This window comes from Cnephaeus nilssonii, assembly GCF_951640355.1.
Source record: "Cnephaeus nilssonii genome assembly, chromosome: 7".
NCBI lineage: Eukaryota > Metazoa > Chordata > Mammalia > Chiroptera > Vespertilionidae > Cnephaeus > Cnephaeus nilssonii.
Genome location: NC_137078.1, coordinates 11,383,219 through 11,407,798, shown reverse-complemented (window position 1 = coordinate 11,407,798; position 24,580 = coordinate 11,383,219). Strand labels below are relative to the sequence as shown.

At 45.5% G+C, this 24,580-nt stretch overlaps 1 protein-coding gene and 1 pseudogene across 3 annotated transcripts; both read right to left on the bottom strand.

The window, feature by feature from the left end:
* Positions 1-1,990: 1,990 nt before the first annotated feature.
* Positions 1,991-23,940, bottom strand: LOC307103770 (leukocyte elastase inhibitor-like). 2 transcript variants are annotated; one of them, XM_079778279.1, is made up of 8 exons: positions 23,883-23,940; positions 23,534-23,604; positions 22,796-22,970; positions 12,421-12,558; positions 11,738-11,855; positions 9,911-10,053; positions 9,657-9,824; positions 1,991-3,164 (listed from the first exon to the last, which is right to left on the bottom strand). In XM_079778279.1, exons 3-8 carry the CDS (start codon positions 22,961-22,963, stop codon positions 2,763-2,765), a joined length of 1,137 nt encoding a protein of 378 aa, XP_079634405.1. In that variant the 5' UTR covers positions 22,964-22,970; positions 23,534-23,604; positions 23,883-23,940; the 3' UTR covers positions 1,991-2,762. The 2 variants fall into 2 exon arrangements, with proteins under 2 accessions (XP_079634405.1, XP_079634406.1); XM_079778280.1 differs by lacking the exon at positions 9,657-9,824.
* Positions 3,123-9,650, bottom strand: LOC307103765 (interleukin-6 receptor subunit alpha-like; annotated as a pseudogene). Its single transcript, XR_013815261.1, has 3 exons — positions 6,679-9,650; positions 5,592-5,646; positions 3,123-3,164 (listed from the first exon to the last, which is right to left on the bottom strand). The product of XR_013815261.1 is annotated as an interleukin-6 receptor subunit alpha-like (transcript).
* Positions 23,941-24,580: the final 640 nt, after the last annotated feature.

Below are 24,580 nucleotides of genomic sequence, written 5' to 3'. Positions count from 1 at the left end.
TTTTGAGTTCTAGAATTTCTATTTCATTTTTGTTCTATTTTTAAAAATACTTTAAAATTAATTTCAGAGAGAAAGGGAGAGGGAGAGAGAAATAGAAACATCAAGGATGAGAGAGAATCATTGATTGGCTGCCTGCACACACCCAACTGGGGGTCGAGCCCATAACCCAGGCATGTGCCCTGACTGGGAATCGAATCGTGACCTCCTGGTTCATAGGTCAACTCTCAACCACTGAGCAATACCTGGCTGGGCTCTATTTCATTTTTATTCAAATATGCAGTATCTTTTAAATTTTTAGTTATCTGTTGAAATGCTTTACCTTGGTTTTTATCAACTTGATAAAACAGTGTTGTTTTATAATTTGTGTGTGATTATTCCAATATTTAGAGCCCTCGTACTTCTGTTTGCATTATCTGTTTTTTCGTGCTGATTTTTATTCATGTTGTCATAGCTCTTCACCCATCCCACTTATCTTTGATTATGTGCTAAATAGTGTATTTTAAAAAGCTGATTATAAAAATAGCTAGTGGCCTGGTGCACAGATTCATGCACATTGAAAGGGAAATAATTATAATAAATATTTTAATATTGGTATTTGCCCTTTCTCCCTTAGCACCTGGGAGCCTGGTGGCAGTCCCGCCCCCCGCCACCCCACCTGCCTTGGCCTGGTTCCTCCCACTCACCTGCTCCACCATCCCACCATGGTCCCGCTCTTGCTCACGTTGGGGCCCATCTGGGCAGTAGCCCCTCCACTACTGCCAGATGCCGTGTTCCATGTTTCTCCCTGGTGGTCAGCGCACAGCATAGCAAGCAGTCGAACTCTTGGTCTCCTGGTCACACCACCACCAGAGGGGCCAATTTGCATATTAGGCTTTTATTATGTAGGTTTTGAGGTTTATGGGTGATCTTCCCCTAGGGGTGATTTTGTTTGCTCTTCCATATGCCTCTGGATAGTAGCAAACCAGAATAGATGTAATCCAATTCGAGGGACTGGAATTTGGGGGCTGTCCAAGGACTTACATCAGAGCTACATTCTGAGCTGCTTCAGTCATGCTCCTAGAGTGTAGTTCTTATGTTGCCAATTGAAAGCACAGGGTCACAATGGTGTCCCCATACTTGACAGGCCAAAATTCTGCCTGCCTGGCCTTGAACATCATCAAAATCCCTGCTTCATGCCCTCTTTACCTCTCTTGGATTGGGAAATGGTCCTGGAGGAAAAGTGGCCCCAGTTTCCATAGTCACCAATTTACCCCGGATTGCTGAGTACTTCTTCATAATCATGGCAGATCCCTTGCCTTTGGGCTCATGCTTGCTTGTTTTTTGTTTTTTTTTTTGTGTGTGTTAAAAGGTCTGAGTTACCTAGTTCACCATTACAGTAAAGAATTAGATGTTCTCCACATAAAATATTTACTGAATTCTAGTTTCTGCTCTGAAGTTTACTAGGTGTTTTTACCTTCAATAATTTACTTATATTACACGAGCTTGTTCTCTAATATATAAAGAGAAGGATTTGAGCAGAGTTGCATGGGACCAGGCAGTTCAGTTTCTATCTGAATAGCACAATTTACTCTAAACCACTGAGTAGATTTTAGCATAAGAGCCCAAAGAGAAGGATTACAGAATGCAGTGACTTGCTTTTCTTGTTTTTCCTATAGCTAAGAGAGCCTTGAATGTTGTAGAAGCCAGTACTGTATTTTAAGAAAAAAAGGAAGGAGAGCTTGTCAACAAGTTTGCTAAAATCTTTTTCTTTCATGGAGTCACTGACTATCATCGTGGATGTCAATGTTGTCAGTCCAAGAACCCCATTAGTCCTGTCTTTTCTGGGATCAGATAGAAAGAATAAGAGGACTGAGAACAGTCTGGCTAGCAGAATCTTAGGAAACTTTATTAGCCAGCCCACCAGCTTTGAGTTAGCAAGAAAATGCAGCATTTCAACCCCCTTCCAGGGAGTGCATTTGCCTAAGGTTTATAATGATCACAGAGCCCCTCCCCCATCCAGTATTGCATAAAGCCATCCCATTGCTATCACAGTCTGGACTAGATGATGGAAATCAAGAGCCCTTACAGAAAACACACAAGAAGCTGGTAACAGTGTGTACTTTGCACCCCCTCTTGCTTGACAGTCTCTCCTACTACACTTTCCTTTTTGTAGTTTCATGGCATCTTTTAAGATAAGATCCTTACTTCTTCACTCCTTGTGATCCCACACAAACTACAAACCAGGTGGAATGGAAAATAAGCTCTTTAATAGTTTGAAATCAGCGGGGCTATAATAGAATACTAATCCTGTAGGAGAAAGGGTCAGAAACACTGGCCAAGGCAAATTTATCTTCATAATCCAAACCTTAATTGGGCTGCTCTCCTTTATTTCAATTAAATGTCTTTTTTTAAGCCTCCCTTCAACAATTAATGCCTCTGTATCATAGCTTCCAGAAGTCCATCTGTGAAATAAATTACAATGTTATAATTTTTCTCATGGCTATCAAGAGAGTACAGCAGTTTCTTAGTGTATTACACTGTCAAGCATCTACATATCTGCTTGGTGCATTCAAAAGCAATCACTGAATTTATCAATATAAAGAAAGGAAAATAGATACCTATGCCAAAGTTAATGCGTGTAAACAGCCAAGAGAGCTGACATTACAAAGGAAGTTAGAGATTTGTTTGGGATGGTATATTTCTTACGGAAGATATATGAAAACTATCACCATTGAAAGGGCCAGTGGTAAAGCTGTGAGCTTGGCCTTGCATTTCCACAATCTCTACGGGGAAGAAAGTCTGCCTAAGAACAGGATGTTAGTTGAGGGATTGTGTCGAATGAAAAAAATGAATGGATGGTCGGCCACAAAATTTTCCACTGGCATAAGCGAGCAACCCTTGAGAATTAAAACTGTGGCAGCCGATGCTTCTGTGCCCTCCTCATTTACTTCCACAAAAGATTGGTGTATAATTTTTGATAGAAAAATATCTCTGGCTCTTGACATGCCAGACAGGTCAGCCCTGGGAGTAAAGAGATCCTCTATACCCAGGCTGGCCAGGTGAGAGTTGAGGTTGTAGTTCTCTTCCAGCTTGAACCTGGGCAGGTAGACTTCGACTTCAGTGGAACTCAGATTCTCAGGTTTGGTCCACTCATGCAGTTTTTCTAAGGTCAACTGTTCTTCGATCTGAAATGAGAATGGGCAAAAGAAGAGGTGAGAACTATTTCACATAAACAAGGTAATAAACATTATTTACATGAATGGATTCATGTTATCAGTTGCTAATTAGTTTTTTTTCATGTTTTATACCAAAATAGATTCCACTTGGAGGATTTCATTTCTTTTCGGCAATTGGTGATAATAGAACAGACCTGTATTTCAAGTCATCAAGGGCCCAAATAACAGGAACTTTGGACATCAGATGCTTCAACTACTCATCCATCCATCCACCCACCCCCCCACCCACCCACCCACCCAGGCTTTCCTAAACCCCTACCACACTGGATTACTGTGATAGGCCATGATAGCTGTTATTCCTTTAACTGGTTGATTGGTGCAAGGTAAAATTCAAATATTTTCTTCTATTTCTTCTATTATAAGCCCTACTGATCACTGTGGTTTTCTGTGAACTCACTGTGCTGAAGTAATCTCTAATAGATTTAGCTTGTGGGTAAAAAAAGAAAAGGGACTAGTTCCTCATCTAAAATTGGGAGAGGTTTAATAATAGTACCCACCTTATAGTATTGTTGTGAGCATTAAATGATTTAATGTAACACAGTAAGTGCCACAACAATGTCAGCTATTATCATTAGCACAGTACTACTACTATTGGACTAGAATGGACCCATCATTCCACTTGTACTACTGATGCTGATTATCTCTTTTATGAGACTGGAGAATTTCTCTTTATAATCAGAGAAGAGACAAATATGAAAATACAATTAAAAGAAGGAACATACTGATTTTAATACAGACTTTATACATGCAAATAATTAATATTGGACCTCTTCCTGATAACAGTTGGGTTAGGGAGAGGGTAGAGAAAAACCACACAGCAGGCTAGAGACACTAAAGAAAACCATAATCTCCACAGATTTGCCTAGTCCTAGCCTGACAAGAAATGTCTTCGCCTTTAACTGAAATAAAATAGAAAAATCATACAGAGTTCATATGAGAAAATAGGCTTAGCTTTCATATGGGTCATTCTGCCACGTAACTCTTAGAAATTTAATTCACAATCTATATGAATTGTGATGAGAATGACCAGTGTAATAATAGGATCTCATAGTACAAGGTGAAGCTACGTACTATTACTGTTTAGGGATTTTTAATTTTAATAAATTTGTTTCAATAAAATAATTCTAATTTTACTGCACTTTCCTCTAAAGTTCATTTAACAAAATTTCTGTAAGCTGCCACTGACATGTTACATTTTTTTTTCAGCTTTAGAAATTATTTATTTCAAACACAATTTTCACTTTAAATGCAAAATAGCTGATAAAACAATAAAACATTGAAATACATATTATACTGACGCTTTGCCCCATATACAGACATCAGCCTTTGGTATTTGCTCTTAGGTAATTAGGTAAAAAAAATAAAAACTTAAAACTATTATTTTCATCTCCAAAAGAAAAGGTGAGGTATTTAACAGTTGTGTGATCCCCATCCAAAAATGGTTTCTCTATTAATTAACAGCCTTGCTACATGCTGTTCCAATCCGTTCCTTCTAAAGCAGATCTTGGTTCGAGCATATGTTCATACAACTGACAATGTTCCTTAATAATCATTAAGGTTGCAAAATAATATTGAATGCCAGCCATAATCGAAAATAAAATAAAATAAAAATTAGCAAATTTAAAAAAATCATTAAGGTTGCCATAGAAACACACCTGCACTAGCACCAGACCACAGAACGCATATGATGCTGGCAGGACCTCTAGGGGACGCTCAGGAGCGTCTGGTGCAGGACCGGAGCCAGGAGGCCTTCCAGTCACAGCCCCGCTGCCCACATGGGAAAACTGGGTTCCATGCTCATGGTCTGAAAGACCAAACAGTTGCCCCTGCTTCTCCAAATTAAGGTACCAGAAATTTCTCACCAACTCCACCTGGAGCTGGATGCCAGCTTCCTCCCCAGCAGAGTCAACCTTAGAGGGGGCAATACAGCTCAGCACCAAGCAGCAGGGCAAGACGTTCCTGGGCATTCTGCAGGAGACCCACACCCCATGGTCACTCCCGGCCTGCTCCACAGGGCTCTGTTCGCCACCAGGTGGACTGCCGCCCCAGTCCCAGCAGCAGATTCCACACCTAATGAAGGTTTTTCCTGCCTCGACCCTCTCTCCCCAGGAGAGCAGGGAAATCAACACAGAGTGAGCCCAGAGCCTGGCAGAAAACCAGCGGGGCCTGGGCCCCATCCCAGCAAAGAGCTCTCTGAGTGACCAATGGCTTCATAGGCACAGCCAATGCCACCCCCTGGACATCTGAACAAACAGTTTCTTAATGCTACACGAATTAATGACCACTTTAGTTAAGATCTTGAACCAGCATATTTGTAACTTTTCCAACCCAGAAGGATAAGTTGTCATGTTTACTATCCATTGTCAGCATGCCCACCTTTCACATCTGGCTGTGGCAGCTTGCTGCGGGCACTGGGTGAGGAGCATCTTTGCTGAGGATAAAAGGCAGCGCGTGAGCTGCAGAAACACAGGTGAGAATGACCCGTGAGCTGAAAATACAGGGTCACGGGCCATAGATCCGAGGACAGAGAAAGCGTAGGGTGTACACCTGTGTCCACTGAGCACAGCCCACAACCCAGAGAAGACAAACACTTTTCCTTCATGTACACTAGCTTATAAAAATGTAAAGAAAAAAAAAACTCTCTTCAATTAAAAAAAAAAAAGCAGTTCCGTTACAATAATAATGAAAGTAATAACAATTTGGAGATCAAAGCTGCCTCGCTCTCAGCCATCAGGAGCTATCTGATTTCACATCTCCCACTAGCATGGCTCCTACTGGCTCTGGTAATAGAGGTTGTGGTTAAAACCTTTATAAAGTATTAAAGAACCAGGGGCAGAATCACCCTTTCTCAGGCAGTCTCATTTTTTTTTGTTTGTTTGTTTTTTAAAATATTTCCCTTTAACATGCTGTTCTCAAAGAAACTTTATAGAAACACACACAACTGCCTGCCTTCAGTCACACTTAAGAGAGTTGCCTAAGGCAGCAATGGGGTCTGACACTTGAGTCAAAGCCAGCAATGAAAATCACCACTTGCCCAACATAGTAACAGTTTGAACCCAGCAAACAGCAAATAAAAGGCGGTCATTTCATCCTTTGCCACCTGCCCGGTGCTGGTGGTTGTTTTTCTGAAAGGGCAGACTCCTAGAAAAGGTTGTGGTCTGGTAAATTTTTGGTCCTCAGTTACCCAACGGATTTTAATCACAGCCTCATTCTGGGACACCCCATGATGCTGGAGGGTACTAGTCTGGGGAACCCCGCTCATCACTGAATTTTCAAAGCCCGGACAGAAAAGTGAGCTGAAGTGGGTTAGTCTCAGAGTCACGGCTAGACATTTAGCTGAACTGAATCAAATTCAAGGAACTAAAGAAGAGGAAGGCACGGGTTGAGGGCGGGCAGCAATGAATCCCCCTGCCCCCGGATAACCAGGGCTCCTGGCTGTCGTGGGTGGGGGTTTGCAACTGACCTTGCTGGGCAGCCCTGGGAGGCCACTTCCCAACACCAACCCGGAAGCCGGTCCTTCCCAACCTCCGGGGAGGGGAGGAGTCACAGCTGCTCTTCCCTTAAATTAGAGAAGCAGCAGGCAATTTCTTTCACTTTTAAGACAAAAACAAAATTTAGAATGAAACCAGAGTCTCTTCTCTAAGAGGGGAAAATCATTTCTTTTTTCGCCTCCTCTTTCTCATTTGACTCAGTTTTGTGCCAAACACAGTGAGGGCTTCTGCCCGAGTTGTTTACCTACAGACCCTCACCGGCACGGACCTTCCGTGCTCTCAGGGAAAACGTCAGTGCTTCTGTAAAGACCAAGTTCACATACATTCTTGCCGGTTCTTATGTCTTTTCACATAAATACGTTCTCTCCTCGGTACTCAGGCTCAGGTGAAAACACAATAAACAGTTTGAGTCCAACAGTTTGGTCTCCCTGGCACCCCCGCCCACCCCATGGCGGGAGCCCTCCCCCAATGCTGTTCTCCTTTCAGGGCGGGGGGGGGGGGGGCACAGAGGAAGGAGAGTAGTGGTTTCCAGAGGCTGCGTCTCACCCAGCACCGTTACTGTGAGTGGAGACCTTGTCGCCACGCCCCTACTCCCTCTCTGTTTCTCTCCCCCTCATGTCCTGGGATCCAGAGAGGGAAACTGAGTCAGTGCAGTGGCTTCTGGGTTCAGCAGGTGCTTAAGGTTAACATTCACATTGAGCAACATGCTAATGAGGAGCTCATTGCAATTCCACTTCAAACCACCTGGTCCTGAGATGCTACTCACGCCCCCCTCAGCTGTATCCAGTGTGGGGAGGAGAGGCAAGACAGTGGAGAGCTCCCCCAGCCTGGGCGACTGAAGAAACGCCGGCCTCAGGCCTAGGAAACTGAATTGCAAAGGCACTTGGGCTTCAAGAGTTTGAGCTAGAAGGTGAAACTGTGCCGTGGGCCAGGAGATAGGTGACTCGGGGTGGGGGGTGTCTTTGGCTGGAAATCCATACCACCTCCTGAGGGTGCGGCATGTGGAGCCAGGTCAGGTGAGCAGGGGGCCGGCAGCTTGTCCACACGAAGCCCAGGGTCCGAGGCCTCTGCAGACGCCCGGCTCTGCCCGCCCGAGTGTCCAGTGGACTCGACAGCGCTCCCTGCATGGGGCCCACGTTCATTGTAACCCCTGCAGGCAGGGCTGTGGGAAAGAGGGGTTCAAAAACTCAACCACCTCTTCCTTCTGATCAGGCCAGCACACCTGTGTTCACCCAGAACCTTCTGTGAGGCCCCTCGGTGACAGCGCAGCCAGAGGCCCCACGCACCTGAGATGAGCTGAAACGACGCTGAGAAGCCGCTTGTGCTTTGTCATCCACACATTTCAGCGGGTCTGACAGCCCAGCCCGCCAGGCGCCAGCCAGCCAGCTACTGGGGGAAGAAGTAATCTCTGTTCCTGATGTCATACGGGCTCCGTGAGCCGCTGGCATGGGGTTGGCTGTGCCTCGAGGTGTTATCCGACCCCAGGCTGCTGGGGGACACCGGCGGGGAGATGTGGGGGACCAGCACTGGCGTGGGCTTCGGCCTCTCGGGGACCAGCTGTCCCAAGGAACACGGTGGGTGCATGCTGGTCTGGCCTTCTTTCAGGGCCTGCAGCTTCCACGTCTCCCTGAACCTCAGGACAACGCCCATGCAGAGGAGCGCTCCGAGCCCAGGCTTCCTCCGGCCACCAGGAGTGTGTACAGTGGTCCTGGAGACTCTTGCACTGGGAAGCTTCTTGCATTTGCGGGATAGTTTGAGGAGATGTTGTCGTCGTCTTTCTTGGTAGTAGGTGCCTTCGTGGAGGACACCTCCACCGTGGGCGCAGTTGAAAAGCTCGTGGGTTCTGTCCAGGGGGTGCCCAGAACCTCCTGGCTCCACTCGCTCCACAGGCCGTGCCCGAATTCCTCCCGGGCGCGCAGCTGCACCACGTGCCTCCTGCCAGTCCAGGCAGCACGGACGGTGCAGTGATACTGGAGCTCCTTGACCATCCGTGTTGTGAAAGCCTTGGAGCGTGCGGCCCGGTATCGGAGCTCAGACTGCAGCCTGTAGAAACAGGAATTCCAGGAGGGCGGGTCTTGCCAGGCGACAGTGAGCCAGCGGGGGTTTCGGTCCACGGCGGTGACCGTGATGTTGACGGGTGGGTCGGGTCGCAGGATTCCGTAACCCTCAAATGTGTGGGGTCTGCTGGACCAGCTGCCAGCACTGTTGGCCACGCACAGGGACACGCTGTAGAAAGCGTTGTCTCCCTCGGGGACTGCCAGCTGGCAGGGGAACTTCTGGGACTCCCGGGAATACTGGCTCGGCTCCTGGGAGTCTCCCGCAGGACCGTGCTGGGACTTCCTCACCAACAGCACGGCCCTGGTGCTCCGGTACGGGGGCTCTGCGGGCTCCCCTCACAGACGACTTTGCTGACGGGGCTCTTCGGGAAGACCCGCCACCAGCAGGCGCCTGGTTCCAACCAGGAGGCCGTCCTGGTAGCGTGAACAGTTCCCGGAGCCGCTGAGCTGCACAGATCGCAGGAGCAGCCTCCTTCCCAGACCAGCCCATCAGTCGTGGCTCGAGCCTGTCCCCTGATTCCTGAGCACCCAGTGGACCGTGGCATTGTCTCCCGGTTTCCCGCCTGGACAGGGCAGGGTAACGTTGGCGCCGGGCCTGCTGGTCAGCACATCGCTCTCCACCTCCAGCACGGACAGCGCCACGGGGCCGCCGCATCCCCGGCACGGCCAGCGGGGCGGTGAGCAGCGCGCAGCGGACGGCCAGCATCTGACATGTTAAATTTAACATAGATCCTTAGATGTCCCCCACCACAACTGTTTACTGACAGTCGCTGAAAAGTTAATCTTAGGGCTTCAGAGTAGCAAACATTGGTGGGCTACTACCACACAGCATACACACAGGCAGCACCGCTGGGTCAGACGGAAACATGAAGCATGAGCGTGGGAGCCGTTACCTTCTTCAGACCCGTGGCCTCGTCCTCGATGTCATCTGGCAGCAGGATGACCATGCTGAGCTCCCCGCCCTGGTAAGGCAGCTCCAGCACCCGGCACTTAAGGTCCTCGATGTAGCCAAGTGGGAATGTGCTCTTCTGATACATCATTTTCACTGTTTTTGTGTCTTTCTGAACAGTCGAAAAAACCAAGTCACTCACATTATTATCTGCGTTCTCTTAGAACAAAGAGCAATTTTATCATCACATCATCTCACCTTATTCAATCTGAAAGGTGTATCGGTTGTGGCCATTTTACTGAATTTCTCCTGCCAGTTTCCTTTGAAATAGATGGCATTAACTAGCACAAGTTTAGTCCTATCATCAACCACGCCTGCAGCCAACAATTCTGGAATTTTACCTAAAGAAATAAAGTAAGTTTTTTTTTATAAAAAAATTCACATATCAGTATTCCAATTTTGAATTGTATTGTAATGCAATACAAATTGATACCTTTTATTTAATTCCCATTAATGTATTAAGTTAGGAACACCCTACCAGTGTGTTTCAACTGTAAGTAAACCAACTAAAGGGTTTAAAAGCTGAAAACAGGAAATCTTCTCTGCATTATATGAGAAACAATGAGCCTTCTCAGTGAATGGCCATTCTTTGGCAGACATAAAAATTATTTCTTAATGAAAATGATTTTTAAATAAGTCATTTCTTCAAAGCCTCCAAGTGGAAGCTGCTCTCACAGAAAGTATTTTAACAGATATCCGAAGGTGAGGACAGTTAGTCCTCTGAAACACCAGTTCCCCTGTGACCACAGCATAGCCATGAAGAATGCCTTGGATGGGAGACAGGTGTTGGGTAAGTGCCTGGCCTCAGACCTTGATGAGGTTAGAGAGAGTTGTGGTGGAGAAACAGCTGAGATGGAACCACCCCGACAGCTTCGACAAGACATTTGACAAAATACTATGGTCACAGCAGTTTGTGTCACAAGTATGAGAATACTAGAGGCCCCATGCACGAAATTCATGCAAGGGGCTCGGCCCCTGCTGCTGTGGCTGCCTAGGTCCCCACTGCCACAGCTTCGCCCGGAAGGTCTCCAGAAGGTTGTCTCATCTAATTAGCATATTATGCTTTTATTATTACAGACTAGAGGCCGGTGCACCAAATTCAGTCCCTCGTTCTGACCTGCGCCATCTTGCAGTCCAGGAGCCCTCGAGGGATGTCCGAGTGCCGGCTTAGGGACCCCCAACTTTCCATGGGGAGTGGGTCTAAGCCGTCAGTCAGAGATCCCTATCGCTGCTTTGGAGGCGGGAGAAGCTCCCACTACTGCCGCTGCACTCACCAGCTGTGAGCCTAGCTTCTGGCTGAGTGGGTCTCCCCCTGTGGGAGCTCAATGACCATCAAGGGGCAGCTCCTGTTTTGAGTGGAATTGGGCCAAAACTGGCTCTCCAACATCCCCCAAGGGGTGCTGGATTGTGAGAGGGCATAGGCCAAGCCGATGGACCCCATCGATGCACAGTCGGGGCCGGAGAGGGATGCAGGAGGTTGGCCAGCCAGGAAGGGATTGGGGGAGACTGCCAGGGCATATCTTGCCTGTCTCCCTCAGTCCCAACCGGTTGGAGTGTGTGCCCTCTGGTGGTCAGTGCACATCATAGTGAGCAGTGGAGTGGCCTTAGCATATCATTAGCATATTACACTTTGATTGGTTGAATAGACGACTGACTGGATGACAAGGCACTTAGCATTTTAGGCTTTTATTATATAGGATTTTTCCATAATCTGGCCAGGATGGATTTTTCTCAAAGCTTTATCCTTTTTTCCTACATTCAATGTTAGTTTTAATTTTAAACTATGGTTTTGTGAACTTATAGGAAAATTATTTAGCTGCTTCAATGAAAGCATGTTGAAGTTCCCACTTTGAGGAATTTCCACATTTAAAAGCTGTCTGGCTCTGGGCAGTGGCAGAGGTTAGCCCCAGCGAGAGGGTGAGGGCAGAGGAAAGGGGCAGGGAATCGTCTGCAGGCTGGGAAAGTGGAAGGAGGAAAAGAACGGCCAGTGTGTCCTGAATGACTACATTCGGCCCACTCTCTTACCTTCAGTCTGCCCTTTGACCCACGCGTTTATCACCTTTCTTGCATCTTCAGAGGCTCGCTGAAAATCTACACTGGCCAGTTCTGCTCCATACATTTTCTGGGTTGAAGCTAAGAACTCCTGTTTAAAATAAAAAAGGTTAAAAAAACACACACACACACACACAAAAAAAAAAAAAAAAAAACCCACAAATAACCCCTACTACATACAGAAATGGATTTCTAAAATTCTTAAAAGCATTAGAAATTGTCCTAAAAGATATAAATTTCATTTTAACAAAAAAAATGCTAACCCTTATACTTTAGCATTATAGTAAAAAACACATAACATTAAATTTACCACCTTAATCATTTTAAGTGTACAGTTCAGTAGTTTTGGTGTTGCATAAAATTTACCAATTCTTTTCTAACCTTTGGCTAACATTTTCAGAAATAAGTATACACTGATTGTTCTGGGAAGTGAATTATGGAATTCACTCTTGCTTTAGTAAAACAGCCAGGGTCAATCTTTTCCTGTGAAGACTATCAAATGAAATCGAATCTCTAATTGGGATACTGCCCTATGTTTAAATTCTGTATTGTTTTCTGAATGTTTATAAAATAAAAACTGACTTCTGTGACTTGATTGTGCTGGAAAATGTCTGCACTGTTTCGTGAGTTTTAGAATGTGAAAGTAAAGTACTCACAGGGAGGATCTCATAGGTTTTCTCTCCATATAACCTGTTAGCAAGTTTCAGAATATAGGGAGCTCCGCGCTTGTTGATATCAGCAATCAGACTCTGGAAACTGGAATGAATCTCCTTAACCGCATCGAAGTGAAGAGTCTAAAATAGAGAAAACATTCTTTCTGCAGCCATTTGTGGGGAACGGTCTGTAAGCTGACACGGTCCTTGCACCTGTAGGGGCTAGCAAGGCTGGCGCCTACCCGCACAGATTTCCCAGGCCTGTTTGGATGGCAATTAATCAGTATAACGAGAGCAGCCCCTGCCTACAGAGCTTTCCCAGGGTTTGTTTATTTGAGTGCTGTCAGTAGGATAAGAGCTACTTTCATGGCTTACCAAGAAATATGTATTCAACTAGTGAGATTTATTGTAACAAGAAACCTGTCCTTCAACTTATCCCTACCATAGTGATTTTAGAGAAACAAAGAATGTTTTCCTTGTGAGTGATTCCCTGCTTAGTGTCTTATGTATAAAAAGCACTGTATTACTAATAAAAGTTTCCAGAGCTTCTCGAGAGCTGTGGACCTCCCGAATCCCGCTGTCCTGTCTTTCTTTCTCTTCTCAAATCCCACCTCCCTACCTCAGCCCGGTTCAATTGTCAGGCTGGACCTGACAAATTGGCGCCCGACCAGGGACCTGAGGACTTGGGAAGCAGAAGGTGAGGAACTCCTCCAGATAAAGAGTGCACTCGATAAGGTAAGGGAGGAGCATTTTTTTGATAGTCGGGAGTAAAGCATGGGACAGTTAGAATCTAGAGAAAATGCCCTTTATGGGCAAATGTTAAAGTCTATGCTCAACAGTAAAGAAACTAAAGTTAATGACAAGCAAGTAAAAAAATTTTTTTAATTCATTCAGGATGCATTTTCCTTATGGAATTTGATACGGGATTGTTTAGATCCCAGGCATGAACATAATCAACCATCTCTTAAGCCAGGAAAGAAAGAGAAGCAGTGTACTGGCACAAAAAAGGGGTCTAAAAAAGATGATGATACAGGTGTTGTTCAGGCAAAAGAGGAGGAAGATTATTTTTCTGCTGGAACTGAAGAGGGTAGTGATGTGGAAGATGTGTTAGAACAATTTTTAGAAGTATTAAAGCGTCTTGGCAAGAAAAAGAGAAGCCGTGGGGGCCGGTCCCGCGGCTCTCCGCTGCCCTGTGCAGCGCCAGTTCCACTCTCCCCTCTCCAGATGGCTTTGCAGGAGGCACGAAAGGCTGGTGAGGACTTAGGCATTCACGCCTTCCCCGTTATGGAACGGGTGAACCCTAACACGGGACAGCGTGAGCGTACTTATGACCCGCTTCCTTTTAAAAATCTGAAGGAGTTAAAAACAGCCTGTGCTCAGTATGGGCCTACTTCTCCTTATACTTTAACTATCTTGGAAACTATAGCCTCAGAAGCTCTCCCACCTAATGATTGGAGAGCTATTGCCAAGGGTTGTTTATCAGGAGGGGATTATCTCTTGTGGAAATCAGAATATGATGAAAAGGCTAAGGAGCAAGCTGCTCGTAATCGAGCAGCCCAGATTAATATTTCTTATGAAATGCTAGTAGGAGAAGGAGCCTATGCTGATACCCATAATCAAATTCAATACCCCCAGGAAGCTTATGGGCAAATTAATAGAGCTAGGATCAGAGCCTGGAAAAAGCTTCCCACCTCTGGTCAAAAAACAGAGGAGCTCTCAAAGATTGTTCAAGGGCCAGATGAAAAGTATCAGGATTTTGTCTCTCGGCTGTTACAGGCTGTTGGCCGAGTAGTGGTGGATGGAGAGGCTGGCATGTTAATAGTCAAACAGTTAGCGTATGAAAATGCTAACACTGCCTGTCAAGCTGCATTGCGGCCCTATCAAAGAAAGGGGACTCTCTCCGATTATATCCGCATTTGCGCAGATATTGGTCCCTCGTATATACAAGGAGTCGCTATTGCAGCCGCATTAAAGGGAACCACCATTGAAGGAATTCTTCAGCAACAGTTCAGCACAGGGAAAAGTCAAACACACAAGTGTTTCACTTGTAGAGGAACAGGACACATGGCAAAACAGTGTCCCTCTAATAAAGGGGTTAATAAAAGAAATGGCAGAGGTCCCAAACAACCTGGACTGTGCCCTAAATGTAAAAGAGGAAAACATTGGGCAAATGAGTGTAAATCTAAGACAGATATCCAGGGAAATCCCTTGCCTCAGCAGCAGTCGGGAAACTCCCGAAAGTGGCCAGCTCAGCCCCAGCAAATAATGGAGGCTCTATCTGTTTACCCTCCTGCCCCTGTGCCGCCTCAAGGCCAGCTGGCTGCGCAGCATCCAGCCTGCCCCAGGAGCAAAACGGATACTAGAGTTATTCCGAGCAACCCCTGGAAGTGCCGGCGTGGACCTTGGATCCATAAGGCGATATGTATTAACTCCAGAATTGGGACCACAAGCCATCCTTACAGGGGTATATAGACCTACTCCTGAAGGGATGTTTAGCCTTTTACTAGGTAGAAGCAGTTTAACTATAAAAGGATTACACCAGGAGTGGCAGGAGAGGGCAGGGCTATATGCTCTCCCGCAATAAGATTACTTACAATAAGATTACTTAAAGTTACATTTAAGAATTATAAAAGAACTTACAGGGAAATTCGAATCTTGGCTAAATTAGGTATAAGTTATTACTTCAGAAAGCATAAAAGAAAGAAAAAATTTGAGATCTGTCTTTCTTTTAAGCATAAACAGAAATTTGGCTAGATCTGTTACTAATATTTCCCCTGAAGTAAGCAGGATATGGGGGAAGGAAGAGACACGTGACGATCCAATATGGATGCCCACTCTCCCAGTATACACATTTAAAGTTTCCTTTCTCGCCATGAAAAAGCCTTAAAAATTTAGAAATGTGTCTAGAATTTCTGTGCTGGTGGGGAGAGAACTTAGCTGTAAGACAGAATGCGCGCATAGTCTGATTTCAGACATTTAGATTGTCTTCAGCTGGAATCTCTCTGCAAAAGCTATAGAAAATTAAAAACCCAGAACTGGTTATTTTTCCTAAGAGAAACGGCGAAAAAGTCTTCTTAAAAGAAATTCAAGCTAATTCCAGCAACAAGATTCGCATTTCCATAATAAAGAGCTGTTTTTAAAATACTAATAAAGTGTGTTAAAAGGTTGACTTTTAAAGCCTTCAAAAATATAAGTAAATTTATCTCTGTCATAGAATTTATTCAAAATAAATACTTTAAAATAATTAGAATTGGATTTGAATCTCAGAAATTATTAAAATATAAATAATATATTAATTATAAAGATCTAAGTAGCCCAGATAACTAACTACACCCTTTGTTAATAGAGGAAGGGGTAGATGCCCTTCCCCCAGCAGAGTTACTAGCAAATAAAAAGTAAAATTTAAATTTACCTCATAAGAAAAATCTAGAGGACAGAATTAAAGCCATTAATTATGTCTTGTATTTCTCTTAGAAATATAAAAGTGTCATCAATCTAAGAACTACTAAAAATATTTAATTTACAAACTCTAAAAGTTCAAAGTACAGATTAAATTAGGAGAAATTATAAATATAGTAATTATATTACCTAATATATAAAAATACTAGTAGCCCGTTTGCACGAAAATTCGTGCAATAGACCTTCATTCACCTGGCTGCCTGCACCAGTTTTCTGCCGGCACCAGGGACCCAGGCCTTGGCTGTGGCCACTGCCTTCTGCCTTTTTCAGGGTCGGGGCTTGGCCCCGGGCGGTGGCGTTGGGCTCCGCGGCACCCAACATCCTTGCTAAGGATTGCAGGAGCCGACCCCCAGTGGTTTCCTGCGATCCGTGCAGGCTGCCCACTGGTGCCTAAGGCCGGGAAAGCCTCCGCCCCAGGCTTTCCTGGCCTTGGGCTCGCCGCACCCAGCCTCCCTGCTACCGATCACAGGAGCCGACCCCCAGTGGTTTTCAGCGATCGGTGCAAGCTCCCCGCTGGTGACCAAGGCCCGGAAAGCCTCGGCCCCTGGGACCCCCGGGAGCAGCGGGAGGGGCTGGCCACGCCCCCCCAGGTGTCCGATCGACCCCCGGGACCCCTGGGAGGGGCGGGAGGGGCCGGCCACGCCCCCCCTGGTGGCCGCACCCCCGGGAGGGGTGGGAGGGGCCGGCCACGCACCCCGGGTGGCCTATTGCGCCCCGGGACCCCCGGGAGGGGCGGGAGGGGCCCGGCCATGCCCCCCCGGGTGGCCGATCGACCCGGGACCCCCGGGAGGGGCGGCATGGGCCCGGCCACGTCCCCCCCGGGGTGCGATAGCCCCAGGCACCCCCGGGAGCAGCGGCATGGGTCCGGCCACGCCCCCCCGGGTGCCGATGGGCCCGGCCACGCCCCCTGGGGTGCCGATCGCCCCAGGCACCCCGGGGAGTGGCGGCATGGGCCCGGCCACGCCCCCCGGGGTGCCGATGGGCCCGGCCACGCCCCCCCGGGGTGCCATCGCCCCAGGCACCCCGGGGAGTGGCGGCATGGGTCCGGCCACGCCCCCCGGGGGTGCCGATTGCCCCAGGCACCCCGGGGAGCTGTGGCATGGGCCCGGCCACGCCCCCCGGGGGTGCCGATCGCCCCAGGCACCCCGGGGAGCAGCGGCATGGGCCCGGCCACGCCCCCCGGGGGTGCCGATCGCCCAGGCACCCCCGGGAGCGGCGGCATGGGCCCGGCCACTGGGCACCGCCATCTTGATCTTCTCAAAGGCGGATATGCCACCCGGAGTCCCGCCCCCAGCCTCCTGCCGGCCCAATCGTGGGCATAGCGGAGGTGCGGTCAATTTGCATGTTTCTCTATTATAAGGTAAGATATGTTTGAGAAAATAAAATGCTATGTTTTCTCTAATAATTAAGAATTCAAATATATTAGTTATTGGTCTGATTTTAAAAGAGGATTAATTCTATAATCCAGTTTAAATATAATTAATATTCTTTAAGATAATTTAGGTATATAATTTTTAAAGCATATATATAAATATATGCATATATATTTAATCTTTCCAAGTTATTTCAAGACTAAGAGTGATTTTTGAGCATCTCATAGGGCCCCGATATGTTCAAAAGTCTGTTCTCTCTTAAAAGAAATATATTTTTTTAATTAAACCAATTGATACTTGAAATCACATGGAAAGCTTTATCAAATAAAAATTAAGATTTTTTACTTATACATATATATTAAATGTTACAAAGGTTTTTGCCTATAAGAAGGGCAAAAACAATATATTGCTTAAATATAGCCAAACTTTTCAACAGCAGTAGAATTTCTAAAAAGACAAAAGCCATACTTTTAGATCAGACCAATAAAATATCAAACCTATAAGTTTTACTAAATAAGTTTCTTTACTTTTTAATTAAAGATACCTACTTAAGTTACTTTATAAATTAGCCTTTTAAAATATAATCAAGATCTCATATAAATTAAGTTACATAAGAAACTAATGTTTAAATAATTAAATACAAGTAAAATCTAGGAACAGATCAGAAGCCACCATTTACTTACTACCTAACTTTATGTAGCCTCTTACATTAAGCTAGAGGCGGGGCAACATTTACAGTTTATAAAATCAGACGTAATTTACTTTATTTTAAATAAAGATACCTACTTTAATTACTTAAAAATATTAGCTTATTAAATTATAATCAAGGTTTTTAGCTTAAAGAAAAGCCAATATCTTTATAAGCAATTTAATTAAGTATTCTAAGAAAGTTACTAAGGCCTTGTCTATACAAAAAGAAATTAACAGCCAGTTTAAAATTAAATTACCATACCTAGAGCAAAGTATATCCTTACATAATATTATTCTACAATGTCATTATAATTTTTTAATATTTTACAACAGCATATTATACATTTATCCCAAACAAACTTACAAACTAATTTTTTGAATGTTTGGCAGCAATTTAAAAGGACATAAAAGGATTTAATCCCTTCCACTATATGGAGGGCCCCCTAGAAAGGCACCTGAGCATTCTATATTGGCCCTTCTTGCTCTTTTTACCAAGAGGGACCCTCTTCTCACAATGTAATTGCCCGCAGCTGTTGCCCGAGCTCTCTATTCATACTAAGGCTAAAGCCTCATAGTGGCTGGTACCATAGATCTATCTCTTGCCCAATGGCGTGAGCTCGGCCCTCTCTAGAGAAGAAACCTGGGTTCCCCAAGATATGTGATCAATGCCGGGGCCCCGCCAGCAGGCGAAGGGATCCCAAGGCAGGTGCTGGGCATGGAGGCCATAGGGGCATAAGCTACCAAGGAGACAGAACTGAACCTCACATCACCCTGCTTGGCCCCGGAGGATGGCTGGTTAGTCAAAGACAGGTAAGATTCCTCAAGGGAGGAACAACCTAAGACAGGCACAGTCGCAGAGGGGCCATCAGGAGAGAACTTGGGGGTCAACAGAGGTAGGGCACAGAACCTCACCCCCCCCACCATTACAGGGGCCTGAACTCTAGCTCCTTCTGAGGGAGGTCTCCTGCCCCCATAGATACTTCGTGCTTCCCACGCCCAGCCCAGATTGGGACCCAGGTAACAGACAGAGACTTGGCCTAGCTCAGATCAGGACCCAGATAACAGAGACATGGCTAACAGCAGCTGCCCTATATCTAAATCCAGCCACAGAATAGGCAGTGGCCCACAAGAACAAAGGTAAAATAGTCCAGAAATAAATATAGTGAAGATGCCTTGCCATACTAGCAATCAGCAGCTGTACATTGCTACAGGTTGCCCAGGACCAAGGACAAGGAAGGTCAGTATACGTACTTCCAGATCTTATGTACACACCCTTCTACATAAAAGTCAAAATATTTAATATTTTATATTCTACCGGGAACCCTGGCTTACAGGCTTACTTTATTTCTAACATAGGGAATAGTATTAACTACCACATTAAAAGAAATATTATACCTCAGGCATTAACCATTTTTTCAGATAGATCCAGTTCTAGAAAGGCTAGATCTACTACAGCAGGGGAACAAAGGTCCTTCAAACCCCTTATATTTCAGTAGAAATACAAGCTCTTATTTATGCCTTAACAGATTTTACTACGAAGCCCATCAACCTATAGTAATAGTACTTATATAGTAAGTATAGCAAAAATTATTAAAACAGCTACTATAAGGCACACTAATTTACAAGAATTTTTCATTTAATTTTCAGCCTTTAAAATATTATTTAACAATAACAATTTCTATATTTTATTAGAAGTAATGTTCTCAGTATATTATCCACCTTCCTATACCAACTTTAGGGGTAAATCCCCAAGGACTTAAACCTAATCATATCTAGCAGAAGAATGTCACTCAATTGTAGAAAGAACCATTCATACTCTTACAATCATTTACTAAAAAACAAAAAAGGGGAAGAGGTTGTGTTTTATATCTTTCCAGAAGGAGCAATGCAGCCAATTCGGGTGCCAGAGAGTTATGTGTGTCACCGAAATGGACTCAGACAAGCTCCTGTATCCCTTCACTCAAAAGGACTAAGTACTGCCCTAATGACAGCAAAGCAGAGGAAGAAGAAAACTGAAAGCTATGCAAGGGACTGAGGTGCCAACATAGAGTCATCTGAAGAAGTTAACAACTGAAGTGCAGCAGATTATGGAAAAGCAAGAAGTTGAAGCTACTTCTTCAACCATGTTCCTGCTCATGCTAGCATCTATTAGCTGCCAGTCTTCTGCAAAGTTTTACGCAGGCAAACAAAAGACTCTAAGTAAATATACACCAGGAACACCAGCAGCAAAAGAGACTTTCTTTCATTTAGTAGCTAAAAATATTAATATGTCCATAGTTTTGATTTCTCTCTTATTATTTTATTATTATTTAATAGCCATAGTTTTGCTCTTAACATTCAAGTTTTAAAAATGATAACATGTATATAATTTAATTTTGCATTGGCATTGTTTTAATATTAGAGCTTTGTTATTGATATTTAAATTTTACTTTTATTATTAGTAGCCTAAAAAACAGACATCAGTAGATTACATGGAGAGATTCAAGCTATTAATGATACAGGTTCTGCTCTGTTGCCTCCTAGCAAAGTGGCACAGAATATTTTTGATAAAATTCTAAGCCTTATGTCTTTTCATAGATTACAATCATTTATCTGGTCTCTGTCAATTATTGTTATCCTTGCTCTCGTTATTCTCTGTTTAATTCCAGTCTGCTTCCGAACCATTGGATCCAGCATCCCGTCCCTGCAAATAGGACTACATGAACTTTGCTTAAAAGACAGAGAAGGGGGATCTGTGGGGAACGGGCTGTAAGCTGACACGGTCCTTGCACCTGTAGGGGCTAGCAAGGCTGGCACCCTACCCGCACAGATTTCCCAGGCCTGTTTGGACGGCAATTAATCAGTATAATGAGAGCAGCCCCTGCCTACAGAGCTTTCCCAGGGTTTGTTTATATGACTGCTATCAGTAGGATAAGAGCTACTTTCATGGCTTACCAAGAAATATGTATTCAACTAGTGAGATTTATTGTAACAACAAACCTGTCCTTCAATTTATCCCTCCCATAGTGATTTTAGAGAAACAAAGAATGTTTTCCTTGTGAGTGATTACCTGCTTAGTGTCTTATGTATAAAAAGCACTGTATTACTAATAAAAGTTGCCAGAGCTTCTCGAGAGCTGTGGTCCTCCTGAATCCCGCTGTCCTGTCTTTCTTTCTCTTCTCAAATCCCACCTCCCTACCTCAGCCCGGTTCAATCGTCAGGCTGGACCTGACAGCCATTTATTTTGAAACAGATTCCTTGACATTTGCTTCTATCAAATTAAATTAATGCTTATATTACTAATTATCAATAATATCAGCCCAATACTTGATTAAAATTTCATTGGAGAACAAAAGAATAGAGAATCTAAAAAGTATAGCTTTGTGAGACATAATTACATCATAAGCTCTTTTTATATCACTTCTTTTTATAATAATAGTCCCATGAATGTAAGTTGGTAATAGGCTAAATATTTACCTGTGTCTGCTTTTTCTCCAAAGAAAATCATAACTTGTATATTCATATATAAATTCTGTATCAAAGAGAGTTTTACTGAAAGTTCTCAGAAATAAACAGAATCATCCCCTTGAGAGCACAAAGGTATTACAGAATTGAGGGGATTTTTAAACTATACTATCAGCATCAGTAACTTAAAAATAACATCTATAAACTTAATATTCAGCAAAAGTTTAATTTTCATGTTACAAATCAAGAATCCCGTTATGGTTTTATGAGTCCTGGGCTGGTTCCTTATTGTACACACAAAGAATAAACCTACACAATGTACAAAGCCCAGTTACTCACCAAGATAGGGAATGCTTGCACAGTTGCTGTGATAGATCTGCTTTAATGGAAAAGCAGGGGAACCATTAAAACTATTTTTCCTGAGGTAATACAGTGCCTGGATAAACCTCAAAATACAAGCTGACATTACCCTGCAAGAAGAAACTAACCATTATTACCGGGGGTAAAATAAAAAGTGAGTTTTGGAAAATATAAAAGTGCTTTCATGTCTGCAGTGGTAAAGAAGGTTGGTTGTTAAGATAATGCGGAAATAAAAGATTTGGAGCTGGAACAGATGGATAAACTTGAATCCAAGGCTGGACCTCCCCCGGTTACTGGCACCTTGTAATCTTTCCCCTACTTCAAGGAGAGCTGGAGTTCCCGGCTCAGACTTCATCAAAGACCACACAGCACAGTGGTGCGGCCCACACCCATGAAGGCCAGGGGGAAGGCCAGGCATCACTGCTTCTTCTCGCTGTGACAGGGACCTGCCATAGCACCCAGGGCTTGGCCCGGTCCCTGCAGCGGCCATACCTCACTTCTTTCCTCTCCTTCGGACCCTCCTACCCACACAGGCCCTTGTGCCAGGCACCGGGCTAGGCCTCAGCATATACAATCCCACGGTGGCCTGTTCCACAAAAAGGCAACACCGCCAACTTCTCCACTTGGTGCATTCCCTGTGTTATTTGTGCTGAAAGGTAACATTACAGAGCAGGCCTTTATAAATGAGTAGCGGGTTGCATGCAAAGCAGAAACTGAAAAATCTGAATGGAGAGGAGATGCTTTCAAAGATTTGCCACTGCAACAGAAGCAGCCCACCACGGGGCTTTCACAGCTTTCTTCACTGCTGTATCCTCAGCCAATCAAAAAACAGTGCCTGGCACATAGTATGTGCTCAGTAAGGACTCAATCATGAGTGAAAGCCTGCATGTAAGTGAGCTGTTCTTGGGGCTTTTCTGGAAGTCTGGCCTCGTCGTGTGTAGCTGTGGAACACACAAGTACAGTGTTTAAAACACCCTGTAAGAGCTCAAAGGCACGCCTTCTCAGTAGGGACTCACAGGGAACCCAGGCTCCTTTTGTTAGTTTCTGCTGACCTTGGACATCTGTGCCGCGGTCGTGCCTCTGGCCCCCAGAAAGACCATGGCCAGCGCCGAGGAAATGCTTATGGGGGAGATGAAGATGTTCCCGGAGGGGTTGTTGTCCTTCAGGGTGCGGAAGAGGTCCACTGCGAACCGGGTGTTGGCCAAGCTCAGCTGCTCCATGGTGAGGCTACAACACAGGACAGAGGCCTAGCACACCAGCAAATTAGGCAATGAAAGGTCTCCACGTCTTCCCCACCCTGAAACACCCGGAAACTTGTACTTCCTTTTCTTTTTCCAGGAGGGCAAGAGCACTGTCTCATGAGCTCACAGGTGGGAACTGGACAAGGATCCATCAGAGACCTGGGACAGGACCCAGGGATCCTGGAGGGCTCTGACTTGCAGACTCAGCAGCCAGGACTGGGCCTTTCCTACTCAGCAGGGGAGCACATGCATTTCCCACCCTTTACCCGAAATGCTAATTTTCTACTAGAAAATCATAGCTACCCACTCCGCATTAAAGCAAATTTCAGCAAAGTGATCAATTTTCCTCATTTTCAAGATTCAGTTGCTAATGTTTAGAGAGGTGAAGTGTCCCAAGTCTCAAGGCTGGTATAGGAAGTGAGAGATTGAAAACCCAGCACAGGCCTTAGGGTCGGGGTGCAGCCCACCAGGAGCAGGGGACAAGCATCCTCTCTGACACCCTCAGGTGCAGGTGACTGGCCTTCCTCCTCAGCCCAGAAGCCTGCTTACCAATCCTGACTTGTCTCACAGCTTGTTTCCACAGAGATGGGCAAGGAAGGATAGTTGTGCTGGCTGCTTCCCTGGAAGTAATACATTGAGTTATGACTGTTGTTATTGGAAAGTAACCTCTAGGATCACATTGGCCTCCCCTTCCTTCCTCCCTCCCTCCCTCCCTCCCTCCCTCCCTCCCTCCCTCCCTCCCTCCCTCCCTCCTTCCCTCCCTCTCTCCCTTCCTCCCTCCCCAGCAATGAAAAGCTATGCCTCCTGGGCTGCCTAAAAACTGTCACAAACTGCAGCCCTGGGCAGCCCCCACCGGCTCAGTCTCACTTCCCTAATTGGCCTGGTGCCCGGACCTCACCCTTTGCTGGCTGTTGTCTGAGAGAGGCTCAGGATCTGAAGATGCCTGCAGTGCAAGCACCGCCCTTATGTAGTCCCTGAGGTGGGTGCAGCCTGGGAGGAGCTTGGGAGCTGACAATGCCCACAGAGCAAGCTTTCCCTGAAGTGAGTCAGCTCTGGGCCTGTGGGAAGAGGAGAAGGGCGGCGCTGGGGGGCGGGGTGCTGGGAAGGAGAGGGTGGGGCAGCAGGGCGGGCACAGCAGGAGTCTGGGCACTGCCAGTAGCAGCCTGGATGAGGGTGGACTACTCAGGAGATGAGCACCTTTTTCAGTCTCGGGAACTCAGATCTCTGGCAAGGACCTGATGGCCTAGTTCTTGCCTAAGTGTGAATCACTGAGAGGACATAACGTATCACCTCTTAGAGGGCAAACTAGCCCCTCTGAATCTCATCTGTATACTCCAAATTGGTTGTTTTTCTGTGCTTTTGCTTTTGTTTTGTGAGGTGGGGAGGGACCTCCAGTATAAGATAAAACAGTCCTGTCAGCTGATGGTCATCGGTGCCAGTTCAGTGCCACCAGGAATCCCCAATTTAGGGTGCAGTGAAGAAGGAAACTTTATTCAGTGCAATCAGTTCAATTGTGATGCAGCTCAGTTACTAGTATGAAGCAGCAGGTGGCAAGGTGGCCCTCTCTGGCTAGCAAGCTCTGCTCTGCTCTGCTCT

What these genes read in the sequence shown, in the direction of transcription:
- LOC307103770 (XM_079778279.1), bottom strand. Translation starts at nt 22,963, where the DNA reads ATGGAGCAGCTGAGCTTGGCCAACACCCGGTTCGCAGTGGACCTCTTC. An exon ending in AAACCTATGAGATCCTCCCT is followed by an intron (nt 11,856 to 12,420) that starts GTGAGTACTTTA and finishes TATTTTAAACAG; the next exon opens with GAGTTCTTAGCTTCAACCCA. An exon ending in CACCTTTCAGATTGAATAAG is followed by an intron (nt 9,825 to 9,910) that starts GTGAGATGATGT and finishes TCGACTGTTCAG; the next exon opens with AAAGACACAAAAACAGTGAA.